Genomic DNA, 20,091 nt, shown 5'->3' on the forward strand with positions numbered 1-20,091 from the left:
TGTAATTCTTGTTGAAATTTGATATGCTTCTATTTGTAAAAGATATTCAAACATTGAAGTTTCAAGAGGAGAAGCTAGATGAGCTTCGTAGAATTCTTGGCAAGGCCGATATATGGCGATTATTGGCATCGGAGGGAGGCACAAAAGTAGATAAGTTTTAGAGCGAAAAGCTCCTGCCACAAAAGTTTGATGAAAATCCAAGCTGCTCCGAATGCAATCAGGTTATGATCATTCCTAGCTACAAAGTATTTCATTAATTGCCTCGTTCATCAACGATCGCATGCGCTACCATGCCCAAGCACTTGAATGTTGAATTAGCACAAGATAATTAATTAAGATGGGCTTTTTTGGGTTGTTAAATAATTCATTATTTTGAACTAATTCGTTCCGGACCTCAGCGAGTCGAGATGGGCTGTGATGGCCTAACATGACCTTATTTTATCTACCAAACAACCAAATAATCCATATAACTCATATATTTGGTCTTATCTAGACACAACCAAATAAGCACTAAGTTGTAATACCATGGCGTCTGAATTGAACCCAGAATAGCATGTTACTAAGGAAGGCAAAAGAGTTGGAGTTGGTTACTGTATTTCATCTGCATTTTCCTCCGTGTTTTCTACTTACCTTCATGCACAGAGATATTCTTGTATGATTAAAAGTTGATAAAAGACTTGTCAATAGTTGCGTTTGAATGTGATGTTTGATAAATTTACATGCATTTCAAACCATATTAAATGGAGTACTTCTTCTGTCCATGTAAAATAAGTTAATATGGAGTACTTCTTCTGTCCATGTAAAATAAGTATCTTTTGGGCATAATATTTAAGAAAGTACTAATATTTATAAAGTTATTTGGAGAGATAATAAAAAAAAAGGATAGAAAAAAAATAAAATAAGAGAAAATAAATACCAAGTATATTAATTTTTGCTAAAATAGAAAATGACTGAGATGTGTAAAACAATATGAATAATTTATGATATGATGGATGGAGCATGAGTCTATGAGTTTGATATAGTTTAAAAACAGCATTTTAAGAATCTTTTTCTCAGAAAGAAAATAATAGGAGTAGTAATATTAAAATTAATAATAGTCTTGGTCAATATTAATCAGACTGATATAGTGGCCAAATTGGGAATACTATACTCTGTACCGTATAATAAAAAGAAGTCAATGTATATTAAAACGTTGACTTGTACAACAATGCAGGTGGGCCACGTGGGGGCTGCACGTTTAAATCACTACGCGTTCATTTGTACGCGTCGCCATTAATTTGTTGTTTATAATACTTACCAACTAGCCTCCCACAAAATGTTAACAACCTCAACGTGTGTCCATCTCAAAAACCATCCAACTTTATTGTTGATATGGTTTTGGTAGTTATGGAATTATTGAAAAATTAAATTATACTAGTAGTATCATAATCTTTTCGATATGTTTGTCCTTATCTTGATGATCGATTAATACGAATTGATTAAACATATCAGTAAATCAGCATAAAATGCATATTGCTTCTGTCCGCAATTTGAAATTTCGGTTAAGTTCGGTTAAAATTCTTAATATTTTGTCCCACATGAACTTGGTAACGATCTTAAATCACCTATATAAGTGTGGATAACTCTCCCCCTTATAAGGCCTTTTAAGACGTGAGTGACTTATTTCTAATATGGTATCAGAGCGGGCCCAAGCCGATGATGGATTTATCTTTTTATCTCTTCTCTTGTCTACCAAAGTGATGAAAGTCCGATGTGTCATTCCGGTCCACACGTGAGGGGGCGTGTTAAAATTCTTAATATCTTGTCTCACATCGGCTTGGTAACGATCCTAGCTCACCTATATAGGTGTGAATAACTCTCTCCTTTATAAGGCTTTTTAAGGGGTGAGTGGTCCATTTCTAATAAGTTCAGTCAATGTTTTAAAAATTATAAAATGCTAAGATAAAAAAATAATTGAAATTTCAAATTATAGATGGATCGAAATGATAAATTGAAACTCCTAATTGCAAATTAAGAGTGTAAATCCAAATATATATGGCATCAATGGTGTTTGACCAATGAAATCGTGATAAAAAAATGTTTTTACCCCGTTGGTTTTGTCTTAATATCATAACTTCAAAAGATTCATTATATTATCATTATGCATCTACTTCTTCATAACAATCACATTTGTTGTTTTAAAAAATTATATTGGTATATAATAATAACAATAAGTGTACGTGTAGTTCATTTCTCAAAATTTACATCCAACGATGACACGTCATCAATGTTATCCAGATTCCATGAATTCAGTTTTTTTTTTCAAATTGTGTAACTGTATCTTGAAGTCGCATAACTTATGACACATTGCATTGATAACATTGCGCGCGTTTGTCTATTACTCATTTAGTATTCATAGTTTATAACACACTATATCACCCACGTGCGAGCGATGCACGACCAGATTAAATGTTTGATAAAAATTAATTCAAAATATGAATTCACATTTTTTAAATGAGAATAATATCAATAATCAAATTATAAACTCAGAAACGTAATTTAGTTACAATATGAACTTAAGAATAATTAATTTAATAAATTTGAAACACTCATATTGTAAAAGGAACAATGGTGAATATTTTTCACTATAAAAGAGGAGTTCTGGAAATATTTATAAAATTAATCTATAAAATCAATTGTTGCTGAATGTAAAGAGTCTCAATATGTAAAACTTACTACCATGTAGCCAAGCAATTATTATGCAAAATCAAATCCAATAAGAAAAACATCATTAGTGAAAAATTGTACGTATTATCATTTCTTTAAACATCATTTGTTTGATGTTTGTTTGATGTTTTCAACTTAATTTAATTCATGAAGTCAATTTGCATTGAATTAAAATACAACCATAACTCTAATAATTTTAAAGAACTTTTGCAATCAAATCAAACTTTATAATGTAGGATGAATACGCTTTCATAAACTGAAAAAAAATTTGGAAGAAGATGAATGTTTAGAGCCTTGAATTGGAGAAATATATGGAGGATCACATCAACTCATCACCATTGTTGTTCAACGTTCAGAAACATGACACACCTTCAAAACATGAGATTCAAACGGGATTAGCAGCACACAGACAATAATATTCTCACCATAGTACATCAGCTCAATCAGGTCGTAGGACCTTTCCTCTGCTAATTTTCATACTTTTTTTAGAAAATATGTAATCCTGAAAAAAAATCAGTTGATTTAAGCACGAAAATAAATTAGGCCCATATCTTGTATTGGCCATCTTCGATTCATATGTTTCCCTCGTATGCTATATTTATAGTCCAAAATATTTTCACTCCTTCGTTTATTCAGCATTACATCAATTTTTTTTCAAAACCTTTTCATTCCCCCATTTATTCCTCATAATAAGCAAAAAACTGTTTGACTTCTCCACTTATTGCATTGCATGATTTTGTAACTAAATCAATTTTTTTTCAAAACCTTTTCATCCCCCCATTTATTCATCATAATAAGCACAAAATTATTTGACTTTCCCACTTATTGCATGATTTTGTAACATTCAAATGGCGTATACGTTTTCTATGTAGTACTATGCATTATCACAAAATTATTTAGTATAATCATATTAAATGTGTTAATTAAAGAGACCAAATTCATAATGATAAAAATGCCGGCAATGTTAGTATAGATTTATTAAAAAAAACTGTTTTAATTAAATTATAAATTATCAACTAAAATGCTATTTCCATAAATACTCCCAAAACTCTCCCTTTATATATGTATAGATTGCTATTCACTAACATGCAATATACTGTTCAATTAATTTTCTAAAATTAATTTAACATAATAAATATACATAATATGAGTTTATGTAACATAAAAGATATAATAAAATAAAAAGTATACATAAATTATTATTACAAAATAATTGGAGGTGTTAATTGGAATTGGAACCTTCAATTCCAAATTAAATATTTGGTATCATAACAATATTTGGATTTTGAATTGAATTACAATTCTAAATATCTTAATTCTATAATTTGAATTCCATATTTTAAAATAGATCATTTGAATCCAAATAATTTAAGTTGGAGATATTTTTATTGCATATATCCATAATACATCCTACACACAACATGCACACACACATACACACATTACACATTACTCACAACACACACACACACTATACACAACATAATCACACTGCACACACACACACACACAACACATATACACTAAACATAAAATAAACACTACACACACTGCTCACACAATTCAATTTCATTTTCTTAATTTTACCAAACAAAAGATTTGGAATTGAATTAGACTTAAATTTCAATGTATCAAGATCATAAGTTTTGGAAAAAAATTATACACTATAAATTAATAAGAACAATACTTGGGTAGTGCATAGTGCGCAAGTGTGATTGAATTTATTGGTAAAAATCAATCCCATATTTCATTATTCATAAGTATAAAACATAAAGAACAAAATTAATTAAATTTGATCGTACTAATACATCATAAATATTAAAAAAACTTCCGTATAAAGAACATTACTCGTAGAATATCACAATCAACATTTGAACCCTCGATAACCAATCCCAGATAACGCTTTTTTCACTGTCTCTAGTTTTGAAACGTTAACAAAACCTAGTAAATCATTATTATCAGTTTGAAACTATAGAAGAACACACAATGCAAAATATACTTCACTTTTATTTGTTATAATTAACTGATACAAATTAATTTAAGTATATAGATGAAAAAAAATCAAAATGAGTCTAGTAAATTTCATTACAATAATATATTATAATAATTTGGAAAATATTTTATAGACAATAATAATGATATATAGAATATAAAAAATATGATTACAAATTGAAACGAGTAATGGTCCCCACCCCTCAGAGATCTGATACCCAAAATTGGTATAAATAAGCACTCAACTCCCATTTCGATCAATTCCAGCTTATCTATTCTATCCATTTCTGATCATGTCGAATTACCCTCACCAAAATCCCTCCGGCGCCGGCTACCCCTACGGCGCACCGCCTCCCTCCTCGCAATCCTACCCATCCGCTCCCTACGGTGCTCCTCCGCCTCCCGGCCAAGCCTCCCCCTACGCCCCCGTCGCCTCCCCCTACGGCGCCCCCTCCGCTCCCCCTGGCGCGCCCAATCAGTCCTACGGCGGCTACCCGCCGGCAGCGTACGGAAGCCCCTTCGCCGCGCTCACTCCCTCGGCTTTCCCTCCCGGCACTGATCCGAGCGTGATCTCCTGCTTTCAGATGGCCGATCAGGACGGGAGTGGATTCATCGATGATAAGGAGCTTCAGCGCGCGCTCTCCTCGTATAACCAGAGCTTCAGTTTGAGGACCGTGCATCTGCTTATGTATCTCTTTACCAACACTAACACCAGGAAAATAGGTATTTGCGTCTGATTTTTTTTCACTCATCAAATTGGGAATTTACTGTTTTCGCTTCGTTTATTCGTATTTGCTCGCCAGCTAGGGATTTGATTAGGAGGAGAAAAGGAGTAACCTAGTCGCGAATCACGCAGTTGTTGTTATTTGCGCTGCAAACTTATTATGCATAAAAAATTAGGGCACTGTGAGATTTTAGGTATTGAATTTTAATCAGCTCATTTACAAGGAAATCATGCAATTTTGAATCACGCAGTTGTTATTAGGAATTTGAATTTGAATCACGCAGTTGTTGTTATTTGCTGGAAACTTATTATGCATAAAAAATTAGGGCACTGTGAGGTTTTAGGTGTTGAATTTGAATCAGCTCAGTTACAAGGAAATCATGCAATTTTGTCTGCAGGCTTATAATTCCTTGGCCCTACAATGTGCATTTTTTCTGCATTTTCTTATACCTCGATAATTGAGTGCACTAGCAATTAGACCAATGGACGACTTGTGGGGAACTGATTCTCTCTGCAAGCACGATTAAGATGCTATGCTGTATGCTTCATTTTATAGTATCATGTTCTGTTCTGTTATGATAAAATGATGAGACATGTGCTTGTTGATGCTATGATGTGTAAAGGTGTTAAAATGTTGAGATTCTGTGGTCCCTTCGGGTTCTCGTTGATGGGATGATTGAGAAGGCTGAACTACATTATCATTTCAGTTGCTTCGTGTATTAATGTGTTGTTATTTCTTGAAATAGGTCCGAAAGAATTCACTCAAGTCTTTTACAGTCTTCAGAGCTGGAGGGTCAGTCTTTAATCCGATCTCACTACTCTTACACTACCATTTAGATGTCTCTGTTTGCATCTGATCCAGTCAAATTTTCACTCGCGCAGGCAATATTTGAGAGATTCGACAGGGACAGAAGCGGCAAGATTGACACAAACGAGCTGAGGGAGGCCCTCCTCAGTCTCGGATTCTCAGTGTCACCGGTGGTTCTGGAGTTGCTGGTCTCCAAGTTTGACAAAAGTGGTGGCAAGAACAAGGCCATTGAATACGACAATTTCATCGAGTATGTTGGTCCCTTTGCTTTCATTTCATTAACAATTCTACTGTTTTCACTTTACTGATTTTCTTACCTTTTCTCTCTCCCTCCCTCTAAACCAGGTGCTGTCTCACTGTGAAGGTGAGCAATTTAGTGTTAAATGTTTGGCTCGATTCGCTCCAAGGCGGTTTGGTAAAGCGGTGCTAACGTTGAATGTGTTTTGTGCAGGGACTGACTGAGAAATTCAAGGAGAAGGATACCTCATTCTCTGGTTCAGCAACTTTCACCTACGAATCCTTCATGTTAACTGTTTTACCTTTCCTTATTGCTTAGGAGAATGCAGCTTATGTCGTTTCTGCTATCTTCGTCGAATTTGGAATCTAAATCTTTTGTGTTGATGTTTTTTACTTTCATAAACGGCCGTAGCGTTACATAGCTGTTATTTGCGTTGTAATATGTCTATTATCTAGTTTTAAAACAGTGTAATTTTCTGCTGTTTGTGAAAATTTATGAATCACGTGCTTCAAGTGTTTGATTAGAAGCTTTCAAATTTCAGTCAATAATTTATCATCATGTGAGTTGGTATTTTGTCACTACCTGTGCCAATGTAGTCGCAAGAAAAAACCCAAGGTAGGAGTTAGGAATTAATTAATAGTAAGTCAATGTGTTAGGTGGCCAAAACCATCAACTTTAAAAAGCAACTGTAAATAGTACTAGTAGTTTTCTTACTTGGTGAACTGTATTAGTAGTAATTGACTGTGTAGTAACCAAGTCCAGGCATTAACGTCAGCAAACATTCTGTTTACTTTGTAGAAGCATCGATGTTATAACTCCATATTAATTGTTGAAGATGTAAAACTTTGTAAAGATGCGGAGAGACACATAAAATGAGAAAGCTACATTAAATATAAATATAATTTTATTATTGATGGATGTTCTTTATTAGTTCAGACAGCATTTGTATATATACAAATGACTGAATGAGAATAGCAGAGTAATGCATGCATGCGACTATAGTGTATAACTCTCTAACTGTTATATTAGCTGGCAAACTAACTTGAACTCTCAGCTGCAAGTTTGTTGGAGTCGGTTGGAGGAGTTGATCACTGACTGAAGCAAATGCATAATACATTGTGTTGACGAATAGGAGTATTATTTTCTTTGTATTCATTAACTTTACGGTAAATGGCCAAACAATTCATGAAATTTGGTCAAATTCTGGTCTATTCCATAACTTTAAAAAATGATTATATCATTATTTTGATATTTTTCTCAATTGTCTTATAGCAAAATATTTCATTATGTTACTATTTCTAATTTATCAACATACATACATATGTAAAAATTAAAAACACAATTGAATAAATGTATTAAGTGACGTCGATTAAATAGTCAAATGTTTTGTTTGCATGATATTTTTCGCTTGCCAAAAGCATACACAATTCTCCCAAAATCATATACTATGGGACATAATTGGCCATTTTTAAAAATTGCGGGATAGACCAGAATTTTACCATACTTCATACTATTTATTTTGCCTATTTACTCTTAACGTTAACCATACTCTAATATAGAGGATTTGCCCTAACTAAATTGTGAAGGATATCAATATATTTTCTTGTAGCTATAATTTGCATATTGAGAATATTATTCTTTCCTAATACTAACATTTGTTTCGCTTATTAGGGGTTAATTACACTGACCTTTCGAAATTAGGGGTTAATTTCGCTGACCTTTCAGAATATGAGATCGAAGCGTGCGTATTTTTTAGAAAAAGGGATTTCTGATTTTTTTTTATTTTTTTTTCTATTCTTTTTTCCTATTATTTATAAGTGGACTAAACTACCCTTCTCATATTTTCACATAAACTCTAATAAATCAGCCGATCATTTCCGAGATTTGTCAATCTTTGGAATATATATCTTCTCTTTTAATATTTTCCTTATACAATGATATAAAAATAATAAAATATTGATTTGAATATCTTCTCTTTTCCATATTGCCTTTGTGCGTGAACTATTCTAAATAACAATTTTGTTCACTAAATAATTTATCATCATTACTCCTATTTACTAATAAGCTATGTGAAAAAGTAGACAATATTTAATCGTACACCATCCTGAATCATTTACTTTGCTAATGAGTATTTCTTTTTTAAAAATCCAAAAAAAACATGTTTATATATTAAAGCAACCATCAAAACTCCTCTTCCACAACTACTTCCACAAAAGTATGGATTCACAAAATCATAGTTTCACAAAATACTTCCACAAAAACATAGATCATCCACAAAATACTTCCACAAAAGCATAGGTCATCCAAGAACATGTTCTTCAAAAGCTTAGTTCCTCAAAATACATTATCACTAAATTAACTTCCTAGAAGTGAGTTTCTTCTTCGTACGTCTTTTTATTGGTACGTCTTCTAGGTTTAGGCTTTCCTCCACCTCCATGCTACAATTCACTTGGCTGAAAATATTTGATATTAATGTCAATTTATAAAAAAAAAAGTTGGCTCAATGTAACAATTATACATATTTAATTCTTTATACCTCATCGGTTCATCAACCACCCCCTGCCTTTGACATGTACTAGCATGCATCCCACCTAAAGGTCGTCCCTTTGCACGGCTCTTCCTGCAACTCAAGTAAGCAAAACAAAAATAAGATTGAGATAATAAAATGAAGAGGAGATGCAATCCAAATAATTACCTTTTCTTTGCTCCATTAAAGACACATTTAGCTAATGACTCCCTATGAAGTATAACCAAACTCTTTGCATTGCTTACATTAGACCTGCCACATTCCTTTTGTTCTATATTTGTTTCCTTTGCCTTCCAAGCATCCAGATACCCACTGTTTCATCTGTCTACCGGGAGCTCTTTTTTTCAAAGGAGGTAACACCTTGAATCCAAGGCTTATGCTAGGCCACTGAGGCTTGTCGGGAAATGGGCTAATTACCCATGTATATGCTAGCTTAAAGAGACTCACTGGAAAGTAAGGATTTTTATTTTAGGATTTCTACGTGAAGTTATCACTCTAATGCATGTGGGCATGGTTTCCCTGAGACTTGTCACTCCTTGCATGAGCAAGTGTGTTGTGCAAGATTCACAACATGTCTAAGTACCTTGTGTCTATCTGTGATCTCAGTTACCTCTGCCTCACCCATACCACCTACTTTGACCTTCAAGTTGCCCAATTGTCTACTAAGAACATTGAGATGGTGAACAACAATTGGAAGCATGGTGTGGCCTTCCAATCTTTCACCTATATCTCTCCTCCTTGCATAGAGCTCCATGAACTTTGATCTCAGACTGTCAACTAGCTCGGCTATTGGAAGGTCCTTAAGGTCCTTTACCCAGTTGTTCCATACTTCTGCAATATTGTTTGTAATATAGTCACATTTTATGTCTTCGGAAAATTTGCTCCTTATCCAAAATAGGTTGTGATATGTCTCTAAGAATGGTTGCACCCTATCATTTGCTTCGTACATCTTGTGCATTAGCTTTTCATGATAAATTGGACAAAATGTCCTAGCTGCAGGATACATGTGTCCAAAAATTGGACCTTGAAACCTCTTAGAAAATTTTTTCATCAAGTGGATAAAACACTCTCTATGCTCTGCCCATGGAAACACCGCCTTCACAGCATTCTCCAACCCCTTGCATGCATCTGAGCAAATAGCTAAATGAGGTGGACTTCCAATTGCCCTCTTTAGCTGCTCCATAAACCAAATCCATTCTTCATTGGTCTCACTTTCAAACAACCCAAAAGCAAGTGGAAATATCCAGTTGTGCCTATCTAATGCAGTAGCTGAAGCTAGTTGTCCATTCCATCTACCATTAAGAGCTGTTGCATCTACACTTAAATATGGCCTACACCCATTTAGGAAGCCATTAATACTAGGTTTGAAGCAACAAAAAAATCTTTGAAAATACACCCCGTCTTCGGTCTCTTTCCCTATCTCAACCACACTCCGTGGCATTTAAGCTCAACCATTGCCTTAAAGTTAAACAAATTCCCAAAACTGTCCTCCCATGTTCCATACAAATTTTCACATGCAATTTGCATACCGGCATATATAGTAGAATAATGAATTGTGGTGACATACTTCTCCTGCAACTCATTTTGCAACTTTATTGCTCCCATGTTTGGATCTTTCTTTAAAAAAGGGATTGCCTTTTCTCCAACCCAATGATATGATGCCATCTTGGTCCTTACTCTGCCAGTGGATGAATGAAAAAGCTCACCTTTATTCAAACAAACATGTCCCAGGGACACAAAATATTAGTTACAAAATGCACATATTATTAAAATGATCAAATATATTAGTTACATCAATAGTACATATTATTAACAAGTTAGCATATTATATCTTGACATGCTTTTCATTTTTCATCCACCTAGCAACAATTGATCATGGACAACTCTCAACTTTGCAAAAGCCCCTGAACAAATTTGGGTTGGATTTCTCTGTTCCTAGTTCAAACTGAGTCTTTATAGCATGTTGCTTCACTGCTTTCCTAACATCATTCATATTTGTGTATATGGTTCCAACATCCATCGGAGGGTCATCCATATCATAAAATACATTCTCTTCATTAGGAATACGGTCATCAACTGGTATGTCCGTTACCTCATCAACAATTAGACCATAATTCATTCCATCTACTGCTGTATCACTAGGTTTCTCTAAGGTTAGACCAACAAATGCAAACATTGTTTCTTCATCCATCAAGCTCTCAGGAGCACCGATATGTGATTTTTCAAGTGGAGTAATTTCTATACTGTCCCAGTTAATAATATCAATTTCATCCATGTGATCCATCCTACCGAATAATAAAAGAATTATATATCCAAATTTTTAATTATACAAAATTCCAAACAAATATATATGTACAAACAAATGTATATATGTATGTATTCTACTCTTGCACAAACAAACGCATTTATATATAGATGTATTATGCTCTAGCACAAAATCTCATATAAATGTATGTTAAATTTTTCAATTGCGTAAGCAAGTAAGTGATTTTAAAATGCAAATAAATTTAAACTTATTAGCTATAACACTATTTTAACGTATGTATATACACATGTATTCTTCACTTTTTGAGGCAGTTTATATGTGTATATGGAATATATATTGAACAAAAAAATGATATATGTACACTGTATATGTGGACAAACACAATAAATATTCATATACGTATATTGCATATGCATCGAACACAGAAAATATGAATACATGTATTTATAGGTTTCTTACAGAATCACAATTATTTTGGATTGAAGAGACGGCGGGAAGTGAAGGGTGGAGATGGAGGCGGCGAACGGCGGAGGCGCCCGTCGAGGAGGGTGGAGACGGGTCTGGAGTAAGGAAAAGAAGCAGCAAAGGATGGAGAGTGGAGGCACGATAGAAGAAATAGGTGGAGGCAAGTCTGGTTTTCTAGAGTAAAGAGATGAGAGTTAGGCGTCTCTCAACTGAAACGTGATTCTGTTTGATTTATTAGAATACACGGAAAAAATATGAAAGGTGATTATGTTGATTTATTAAAATTTAGATGAAAATATAAAGAGGGTAGTTTAGTCCACTTATAAATGATGGGAAATAAATAATAGGAAAAAAAAAATAGAAAAAGGATAAAAAAATAAAAAATCCTTTGTTCTGAAAAATACGCACGCCTCGATCTCATATTCTGAAAGGTCAGCGAAATTAATCCCTAATTTCGAAAGATCAGCATAATTAACCCCTTATAACGAAATTTCTCCCTTCAAGTTGAGCGATAACATCTCCGATATTGAACTTGCCAAGTACATTCCAACATTTCATTTATGCTTTAGCTTTCATAAATTAGCAAAAAAAAAAATAAATGCAAACCGAACATATGTGTAGTGCAAAATATAGTCTGTTGTAATGCAAATATTGTGGTGAGCGAAATAAGATAATGCTATAATAATACTATTTATTAAGAAAATAATACTCCTCATATCTACCGAAACTTATGAAGAATTGATACTAACCATGTGTTTATATGATTACTAGCAAAAAATTACTCCTCCCATTATATGTTAACATAGTCATTATTTTATATTGAAAAGTTCAATATAATTGAATCATTTCTACTTTTAGCAAAAAGTAATCCTTCCTCTTACTTCATTCATTTTTCATTTCTTACTTTATTCACTATCTACTTAACACACTATTCTTAAATTTCTTGCCGAAAAAAATGTCTCAATTAACGTAGAATGAAGAGAGTATAATTTAGAGTTAGAGAGAAACGAAAATATCTTGCATGCCAAACGACTATACGTAATGCATTACAATTTGTTATGATGCAATATTGTTGCGAATGAAATAAAATACTACAATATCATAACAATAGGGGATTGCAAATTGTTGTTATGATGCACATATGTCACGATAAATCAAGGAAAAAAAAAGATAATTTACCTTATGGATTATCGTAAATCAAGACTTACCTTCAGCATTTTAAACTAAATAGCATAACGATAGGGGATTTAGTAAATCACTTTTTCTAAGAATACATACGCTTTATCGTAACAGATTTTGCTCATAAAAATTAAATATAGGACGTCCATGTAAAACATGAAAAAAAGAATGTACGTATTAAATCATATGATTCATTCATTCATATAAATGTCAAAAATCTGAATTATCATGAATAAAATAATTTATCGTCAATCATAAAAAAAGGAAAAAAAGAAAGAAGAAAACTTACTTTATGCATTACAAAATAAATGAGTAAGATTAATTAGATTACATCAATACGAAAACGCAATGATCAAGAACCCAGGCCCAGACCGAAGCCCAATTCACTTCGTTACGAAAAATACAAATCCAATTAATTAATTATTTTAATTCTTAAAAACCTAGTTCCTAAACCAGAAAGAATTCCGGCATCCCAGCGCCTCTCACAGTCAGTTAATCGGAAACAATGGCGTCGAAGTTCGACCTGACGCCGCGGATAGCGCCCAATCTGGATAGGCATCTGGTTTTCCCGCTGCTCGAGTTCTTGCAAGAGAGAGGATTGTATCCTGAGGAAGATATCTTAAAGGCGAAGATTGAGCTTCTCAACCACACTAATATGGTAGATTACGCCATGGATATTCACAAATCTCTCTACCGCTCGGAAGATGTTCCCCAGGGTGTGTATTTTTTTTTTCTTCTGTTTTTCCTGAAAATTTGGATTCTAAGGTGTTGTTGGGAATACGTCTGTGGTGTGCATTTGATTGGTTGGTGCAATGAAGGATTTCGATTTGATCATTTCGGTACCAAATTGTCGTATGTTAGGGATGTAATTCCAGTTATTTTAGGGTTTTGGCTTTCCAGGTTTTCCAATTGCTCATTTCCATTGGTGAAATCCAGTGTTGTGTTATGTGTGGATTTAGATTTGCTAGTGTTGATCGTGTGAATGTTGATATGTTTATGTGCGCTCATTCTTCCACTTGTGTTAAAATCTTTGTATTTCTTGCTGTTGGTTTACTTTAGACATGATCGATAGGAGAGCCGAGGTGGTCGGTAGGCTGAAGGCGTTGGAAGACGGGGCTGCTCCTTTGATTGGATTTCTGCAGAATCCTCAAGCAGTGCAGGAATTAAGGGCTGACAAACAGTACAATTTACAGATGCTTAACGAGCGCTATCAGGTTGAGTCTCCTTCATTTTAGAAACTTCATGATCATCTCTCTTTTCAGAAGAGTGATATGTGATTTTTCATACTTGTAGATGCGGTTTACTTGCAAGTTGTATTTGATAGGCTTGTGGAGACTTCTTCATTGCCTGTTACATTTATTGATAAATCTATGTTTTTTGGTTGTATCCCAGATTGGCCCTGAGCAGATTGATGCATTGTACGATTATGCCAAATTTCAATTTGAATGTGGTAACTACTCTGGTGCTGCGGATTATCTGTATCAGTACAGAGCCTTGTGTACCAACAATGACAAAAGTTTGAGTGCATTATGGGGAAAGTTGGCAGCAGAGGTCCTGATGCAAAATTGGGATATTGCACTGGAGGAGCTTAACCATTTGAAGGAAATCATTGACTCCAAGGTTGTTTGGTGCACATATTGTGACTTTATGGTTGTTTATTTGTGTTTTTAAAAATCTAATCAGTATGTCTTTGCAGAATTTCTCTTCCCCCCTGAATCAAGTCCAAAATAGAATATGGTTAATGCACTGGAGTCTATTCATCTTCTTCAACCATGATAATGGAAGAACTCAGATTATTGACTTGTTTAATCAAGACAAGTATGTTTCTTAACTTTTTGTTCTTTTAGATGTTTCTGTGTGCAGTCTGCCATTTGATGATACTTCATTTCTGTTTTCGAAAAACTTTCATCTTTCCCAATGAAGTTGAAGAAGGGGAACACTAAATTGTAATCAACTACCTACTTACTTGTAGGTATCTGAATGCCATTCAAACAAATGCACCCCACCTTTTACGGTACCTGGCTACTGCCTTCATTGTGAACAAAAGGAGAAGGCCACAGTTTAAGGAATTCATAAAGGTTATCCAGCAAGAGCAGTACTCTCATGATGATCCCATTATAGAGTTTCTGGCTTGCATCTACGTCAACTATGACTTTGATGGAGCTCAGAAGAAAATGAAAGAGTGTGAAGAAGTAAATTTTCTCAACTCCAAAAGCTCCTCATTCATGTCTATGGTGTGATCCTTTGAATATATATTAGTAATTTTTAAAACTGTATGATTGTGCAGGCTATATTGAACGACCCATTTCTTGGAAAAAGAATCGAAGAGGGAAATTTCACAACTGTACCTCTGAGAGATGAATTTCTTGAAAATGCTCGCCTCTTCATCTTTGAGACCTACTGCCGCATTCATCAGCGCATCGATATGGGGTATGTACCTGAAATTGTTCTCTAACTATTACTATTTTTTCTTCCTGTTCTTCAAATGAATAGCCACACTAACTTCACTTTTTAACTTTCCATCTTGATGTAACTCAGTTAATACTTATGAATGCTCATATTCCGCATCTTTGGGTCAGTCACTACTGAGATAGTATTAAAATCATGTGTATTTGCTTGACATCGCTTCTAATAGAGTAATAGCCACCATCAATAAAAATTCTAGGCATATGTAGTAAGTTTATTCTTATATATATTGGAATATTTGCTAAACTGAGAATTGATATTCTCAAGTACCAGCACCACTCATCTCTTTTTGGTGGTACTGACAGAGTGCTCGCTGAGAAGCTGAATTTGAATTACGAGGAGGCTGAAAGATGGATAGTTAATCTAATAAGGACCTCAAAGCTTGAAGCTAGGATTGATTCAAAGTTGGGAACCATTATAATGGAACCCAATGATACGAGTGTGTAAGTTCAGTACACTTCTGCGTTTCCTGTATAGCTTTGTCTCTGTATATGTATTGAGTCATCTTTTCTGCTCCTCAGGTATGAGCAGCTCATTAACCACACTACAGCTCTTTCGAACCGTACCTATAAAATAGTTCACCAGCTTCTGGAAAATGCTCCTCCGCAGACGGCACGATAGATATTGTGCGCACATCTTGTTTTTGAATGATGAGTTGGTTTTTGTTGTTGCAAATTCTGGATTAACTGAGGATGCCGTTCTATATCTTGTAGTAATACTGTATTTGTTTTTTTGTTGAAAAAGATAAAATTAAATTGAGTTAGATGGCGCACTTACATTGGAATATTCATTGAACCTGAATTTCATTTTGGTTTAGAGCTACTGCATTGATCAAATATCCAATTTAATTACATACGTAGTTTGAATCATTTTAACTTCATGATGCTTGTTCCGAAAAATTGAATTATTGATTACGCTTAAATTTAAAATGCAAAATTCTAAAAAAGTTTAACCCGAATTATTTTGGTTGAGAAATCACCACATGCACTGTTGCTGCTGAAATAGGAGTCTAAACCTTGAGGTTGGCTAAACGGTTGACTATGAAAAATGATTTGGAATAACTTCAGTAGATACATGCATGGAATAAATTCAGCAGCAAATAATTTGGAACAAAATAGCCATAAGAGTTGACTATGAAAAATGATTATGCCCTATTTTAAAGTAAGTAGGATTTGGAGGGATTTGAATAAATTAGATTTGATATAAATAAATAAGAATTGATTAGAATAAGATGGTTTGGTTGAATTTTTATATTGTAAACTCATATATACTAAGGAGGTTTTGAGGAATGCATAGAAAAGATCAATTATTATCTGTGTAAATCGTAGGCCTTTGTGAGAGGATGCTTTGGCCTCTTTGGAGGATTTTGTTTCATTGTTTCAAGTCAATTTATATCCATTCCGATTCTTATTCAAATTTATTTTCTTCCTGCCTTTCGCTCCACATCAGTCTAGGAATAAGACAGAGGGTAGATGCATGGGCAGTTGGGGCGTTTTAGGCTGATGTGTTTGGCAATGAGATGGAGGACAGATGCATTCGTGATAAACTTGTTAATTTGTTGTTTTTGCTTAGTAGATTTACTTTGAGTTTCATAATTTGAATTTTGCATTTTTTAATTATACAACAATTGGTTGTTTTGATAAGTTTTTTGAGTTTTAAAGGGAAAAAGGGATACAATTCTCACTTCTATTTAGCACGTAAAGGATATCAATCTATTTTTCTTCGAAATAGCTTCGCATGGGTATCTTGTACGCTTCAATCGGAGTAGTGTATAAACAGTTAGGCCCGTTTTACGAAAATTGCTCGCTATCCAGAGAGCCTACACGGGCCGAGCTCAAGCCAAAACCTACCTCCCGGGCAGGGTGAAAATGCTATCCCCCTCCACAACCTATACCGGGGCAGGGTAGGGTCATCCATAGACCTACCCGGGCCAGGTGAAAGGTGAGGAAAAGTCAAAGTTTGGCTTATTTTCAGAATTTTCAAATCCTACTCATATTTTGGAGAACGATTATCACATAATTCCTTAACATACACTCATATGTGAGATAGAGAGACCCAGAGTGTAGATGGAGCTTCAAATCGTGATTCCTTTGATCAAAGGCTTTAGTTAGTTTAGTTGTATTATGTTTTCTTCCATTAATGTTTAACTAAATCTTCCGTTTACCGTCTACGGGTGAGATAAAATTATTTTTATATTTAATTGATCTCTTCTTTTTATGCTTTGGCTATATTTTAATTGTGCTTATATATTTAGGTTTATTTGACTAACCATCATATACTGGCTGATATTTTACTACTATAATCGAGAGAGAGAGAAGTTTAATTTAATACTGGTGGCCTTATTTGCATGGTGAGTTGAGAGAGAATGGCTGCCTTATTTGCATCAGGAGCTGAGGATGACCTCACTGTGGGTGCTCCCATCCTCCATCCTGATCCATGACTTGAGAGAGAATGGCTGCTGCTCTATCTCGACAACCCTCGCGCCTCTCGCCCAGTTCCCATACCCCCCGTAGCCCGTGTGTCGAGCGAAGCACAGCCACATCTTCTTATGAGGGCAGCACCAGTCCAGCCCATGGTTGTGCCCTACAAACACTGCCTGCCAAAACATCAACCAACATTACTCACTACTCGAACCAACAAGCCCGCGCCTTCCTTCCTACCTTGACAGAGTCCCTCTTCTCAAGAGCCTTCATCATCCCCATCTCCCCTTCTTGAGCAGCAACACTCTCCCAGAACATCGAGCCCACACACTGCACGCCTATCGCTACCTTCTCGTACGCCTTGCTCGGGATGTGCCAGAATATGATCTCAGGAACCCTGCACGAAACTTCAGAACCAGAGCGCGTTCTAGGATAAGAAAATAAGTATGTTAAGCTACCTAGAGTGAGGGTTGATCTCCTGAGACATCTCCTGAATCCACTTGACTTGCGCGTGGGATATGATCTCTGGATACGAGCCACCCCCTGAGTCGAAGAAGTACATAAAGGCCACCGGGTCCTGAGCATTACTAGTGGAATAGAGCTTGAGGACATAGTTTGAGACGCTAGGCCATAGATTCCTTGGCCCGTCGTTGGAGAAGGACAGTGAGTTTCGCTCGATCTCATTCCTCATCAACTCCAGACGCGTCGTGCCTCTGAAACTACATTCCGTACCACCTGAAATAAAAAGATGATCAATTAAACCATTTCTTGAAACACTAAATGATTTATTTGGATGTCACAATTACTAAAACAATCAGCATTGCATCAAACATAGAAGTCAGACGAGCACACAAGAGTTGAGGAATCCCGGCTTGTGAAAACCAGTCCAAGGGCCACTGAAAGGGGGCATCGTCGTGGTTGCCAAAGATAGTAGACCACGGGATCCCCCTCGTCCTCGTTGCTGAGAGAGCTTGATCCCAATACAAGCTCGCGTTTGCAACCATTATATTGTTGGCTGTGATCACATCTCCAAGATAGACCACAAAATCTGTCATACCATAAAATTGCACACACCATCAATTTTCATTACAAGAAATGAATCATTGTAATAAACTGAAAAACTTGACGGAAACAGACTACAAAAAATTCCAATGTAACTAATATCTGTCACACAATACTAGAAAAGATTGACATTGCGGCTATACTAAAAAAGATTGCGAAATTCTAAACTTTGGACCTTTTTTTAACATAGCATCCAATTTCAGCCACCATATTTACCAATAAAATCAAGAATTGATTTTATGAATAACAATAACATAGCCATATATATGAATTGGAATGTAGGGTTATGATCAATTGTAACTATTTGTTAATTGCTAGCTGCTAAATATATCTACTCAAGATGTCAACAAAATTTAGTTAACATTATTTTTGCGTTGACATCTACTAACTACTACTACCTCCTTTCCATAGTAGTGGATTCATTTTGCCATTTTGATACGTTCCATAGTGGTAGAGTTTTAATGAAAGTCAACATATTTCTTTTCACTTATTTTACTTTCTCTTAATTTATTCTCTTTTCATCTCTCTGCCTTTTTCATTTTGATTTTATCATTCCTTTAGTTATGACTATTTTTCTTAAATCTCGTGTTGAAAGAAACGCATTCACTACGGAACAAGAGGAGTATAACATAGATTTATTGACATAGTTAAGCATTAGTAATTTAAGATAGTCAGCGAAACTAGTTTTTTAATTAATCTAATTGTGACCCTTGAAAACACTATATTAAAGAGTAAACCTGGGTGTTCATTATCTAGTACAGCAGACATAACCCCCACAGAATTCAAGTCCTGGATGGGGCCCCACTCCGTCCACGCGTCCTCGCCGAAGTGAAGGTCCGCGAACAGCACTATCTTAAACGGTGCGCCCTCCCGCATCCGGAGATTTCCCTCCCGCGTCGCCGCAGCAGCGATGATCAGCCAGAGATAGGAGAAAATCATATGCCTCCGCATTGCCTTTACTGCCAATTTTTGAGAATTGTTTTGTGATTTCGGAGATGATTTTGAGGAATGTTTTGGTTTTTACGCTTCTCTTTTTGTTTGTTTTTTTTCCCTATCAACTGTAATCACTTGTCTGTTACTACTTTGTTTCGTCGAATGACCATTTTACCCTTTTCAAAATTATCTAATCTACTTATAATGATGAAAATAACATACTCCACTTTATGTTGATTTTATAAATACTTATTATGAAACTTGCATTACCAAAGTTATTAAGCTTTAATTTGTTTTAAAATAAT

The 20,091-nt window shown here is 34.9% G+C and overlaps 4 protein-coding genes across 5 annotated transcripts; 2 read left to right on the plus strand and 2 right to left on the minus strand.

Moving 5' to 3' along the window:
• Positions 1-4,959: 4,959 nt before the first annotated feature.
• LOC125190571 (calcium-binding protein CBP-like) lies at positions 4,960-6,991 on the plus strand. The gene is made up of 5 exons (XM_048087900.1): positions 4,960-5,421; positions 6,169-6,215; positions 6,305-6,480; positions 6,576-6,594; positions 6,682-6,991. The coding sequence occupies exons 1-5, from the start codon at positions 4,992-4,994 to the stop codon at positions 6,784-6,786; spliced, it is 777 nt and encodes a 258-aa protein (XP_047943857.1). The 5' UTR covers positions 4,960-4,991; the 3' UTR covers positions 6,787-6,991.
• Positions 6,992-9,524: 2,533 nt separating this feature from the next.
• Positions 9,525-10,660, minus strand: LOC125189528. Its single transcript, XM_048086800.1, has 2 exons — positions 10,422-10,660; positions 9,525-10,326 (listed from the first exon to the last, which is right to left on the minus strand). Exons 1-2 carry the CDS (start codon positions 10,658-10,660, stop codon positions 9,525-9,527), a joined length of 1,041 nt encoding a protein of 346 aa, XP_047942757.1.
• Positions 10,661-13,345: 2,685 nt separating this feature from the next.
• LOC125186361 (eukaryotic translation initiation factor 3 subunit E-like) lies at positions 13,346-16,134 on the plus strand. The gene is made up of 8 exons (XM_048082711.1): positions 13,346-13,621; positions 13,965-14,119; positions 14,298-14,525; positions 14,602-14,723; positions 14,878-15,097; positions 15,193-15,335; positions 15,677-15,814; positions 15,893-16,134. Exons 1-8 carry the CDS (start codon positions 13,411-13,413, stop codon positions 15,990-15,992), a joined length of 1,317 nt encoding a protein of 438 aa, XP_047938668.1. The 5' UTR covers positions 13,346-13,410; the 3' UTR covers positions 15,993-16,134.
• A 1,547-nt stretch (positions 16,135-17,681) lies between these two features.
• LOC125190682 (probable inactive purple acid phosphatase 16) lies at positions 17,682-19,871 on the minus strand. Of its 2 annotated transcripts, none has more exons than XM_048088037.1 (5): positions 19,591-19,871; positions 18,642-18,839; positions 18,250-18,526; positions 18,032-18,188; positions 17,682-17,967 (listed from the first exon to the last, which is right to left on the minus strand). In XM_048088037.1, exons 1-5 carry the CDS (start codon positions 19,802-19,804, stop codon positions 17,755-17,757), a joined length of 1,059 nt encoding a protein of 352 aa, XP_047943994.1. In that variant the 5' UTR covers positions 19,805-19,871; the 3' UTR covers positions 17,682-17,754. The 2 variants fall into 2 exon arrangements, with proteins under 2 accessions (XP_047943994.1, XP_047943992.1); XM_048088035.1 differs by having other exon boundaries at positions 18,636-18,839.
• Between the last annotated feature and the right edge of the window lie 220 nt (positions 19,872-20,091).

This window comes from Salvia hispanica, chromosome 5 (genome assembly GCF_023119035.1).
Source record: "Salvia hispanica cultivar TCC Black 2014 chromosome 5, UniMelb_Shisp_WGS_1.0, whole genome shotgun sequence".
NCBI classification, from domain to species: domain Eukaryota; kingdom Viridiplantae; phylum Streptophyta; class Magnoliopsida; order Lamiales; family Lamiaceae; genus Salvia; species Salvia hispanica.

What these genes read in the sequence shown, in the direction of transcription:
- LOC125190571 (XM_048087900.1), top strand. Translation starts at nt 4,992, where the DNA reads ATGTCGAATTACCCTCACCAAAATCCCTCCGGCGCCGGCTACCCCTAC. An exon ending in CACTAACACCAGGAAAATAG is followed by an intron (nt 5,422 to 6,168) that starts GTATTTGCGTCT and finishes TTCTTGAAATAG; the next exon opens with GTCCGAAAGAATTCACTCAA. An exon ending in ACAGTCTTCAGAGCTGGAGG is followed by an intron (nt 6,216 to 6,304) that starts GTCAGTCTTTAA and finishes TCACTCGCGCAG; the next exon opens with GCAATATTTGAGAGATTCGA.
- LOC125189528 (XM_048086800.1), bottom strand. Translation starts at nt 10,660, where the DNA reads ATGGCATCATATCATTGGGTTGGAGAAAAGGCAATCCCTTTTTTAAAG. An exon ending in CTTAAATGCCACGGAGTGTG is followed by an intron (nt 10,327 to 10,421) that starts GTTGAGATAGGG and finishes AAATGGGTGTAG; the next exon opens with GCCATATTTAAGTGTAGATG.
- LOC125186361 (XM_048082711.1), top strand. Translation starts at nt 13,411, where the DNA reads ATGGCGTCGAAGTTCGACCTGACGCCGCGGATAGCGCCCAATCTGGAT. An exon ending in CTCGGAAGATGTTCCCCAGG is followed by an intron (nt 13,622 to 13,964) that starts GTGTGTATTTTT and finishes GGTTTACTTTAG; the next exon opens with ACATGATCGATAGGAGAGCC. An exon ending in GAACCCAATGATACGAGTGT is followed by an intron (nt 15,815 to 15,892) that starts GTAAGTTCAGTA and finishes TCTGCTCCTCAG; the next exon opens with GTATGAGCAGCTCATTAACC.
- LOC125190682 (XM_048088035.1), bottom strand. Translation starts at nt 19,804, where the DNA reads ATGCGGAGGCATATGATTTTCTCCTATCTCTGGCTGATCATCGCTGCT. An exon ending in GAGATCAACCCTCACTCTAG is followed by an intron (nt 18,189 to 18,249) that starts GTAGCTTAACAT and finishes AGTTTCGTGCAG; the next exon opens with GGTTCCTGAGATCATATTCT. An exon ending in AGAAGAGGGACTCTGTCAAG is followed by an intron (nt 17,968 to 18,031) that starts GTAGGAAGGAAG and finishes ATGTTTTGGCAG; the next exon opens with GCAGTGTTTGTAGGGCACAA.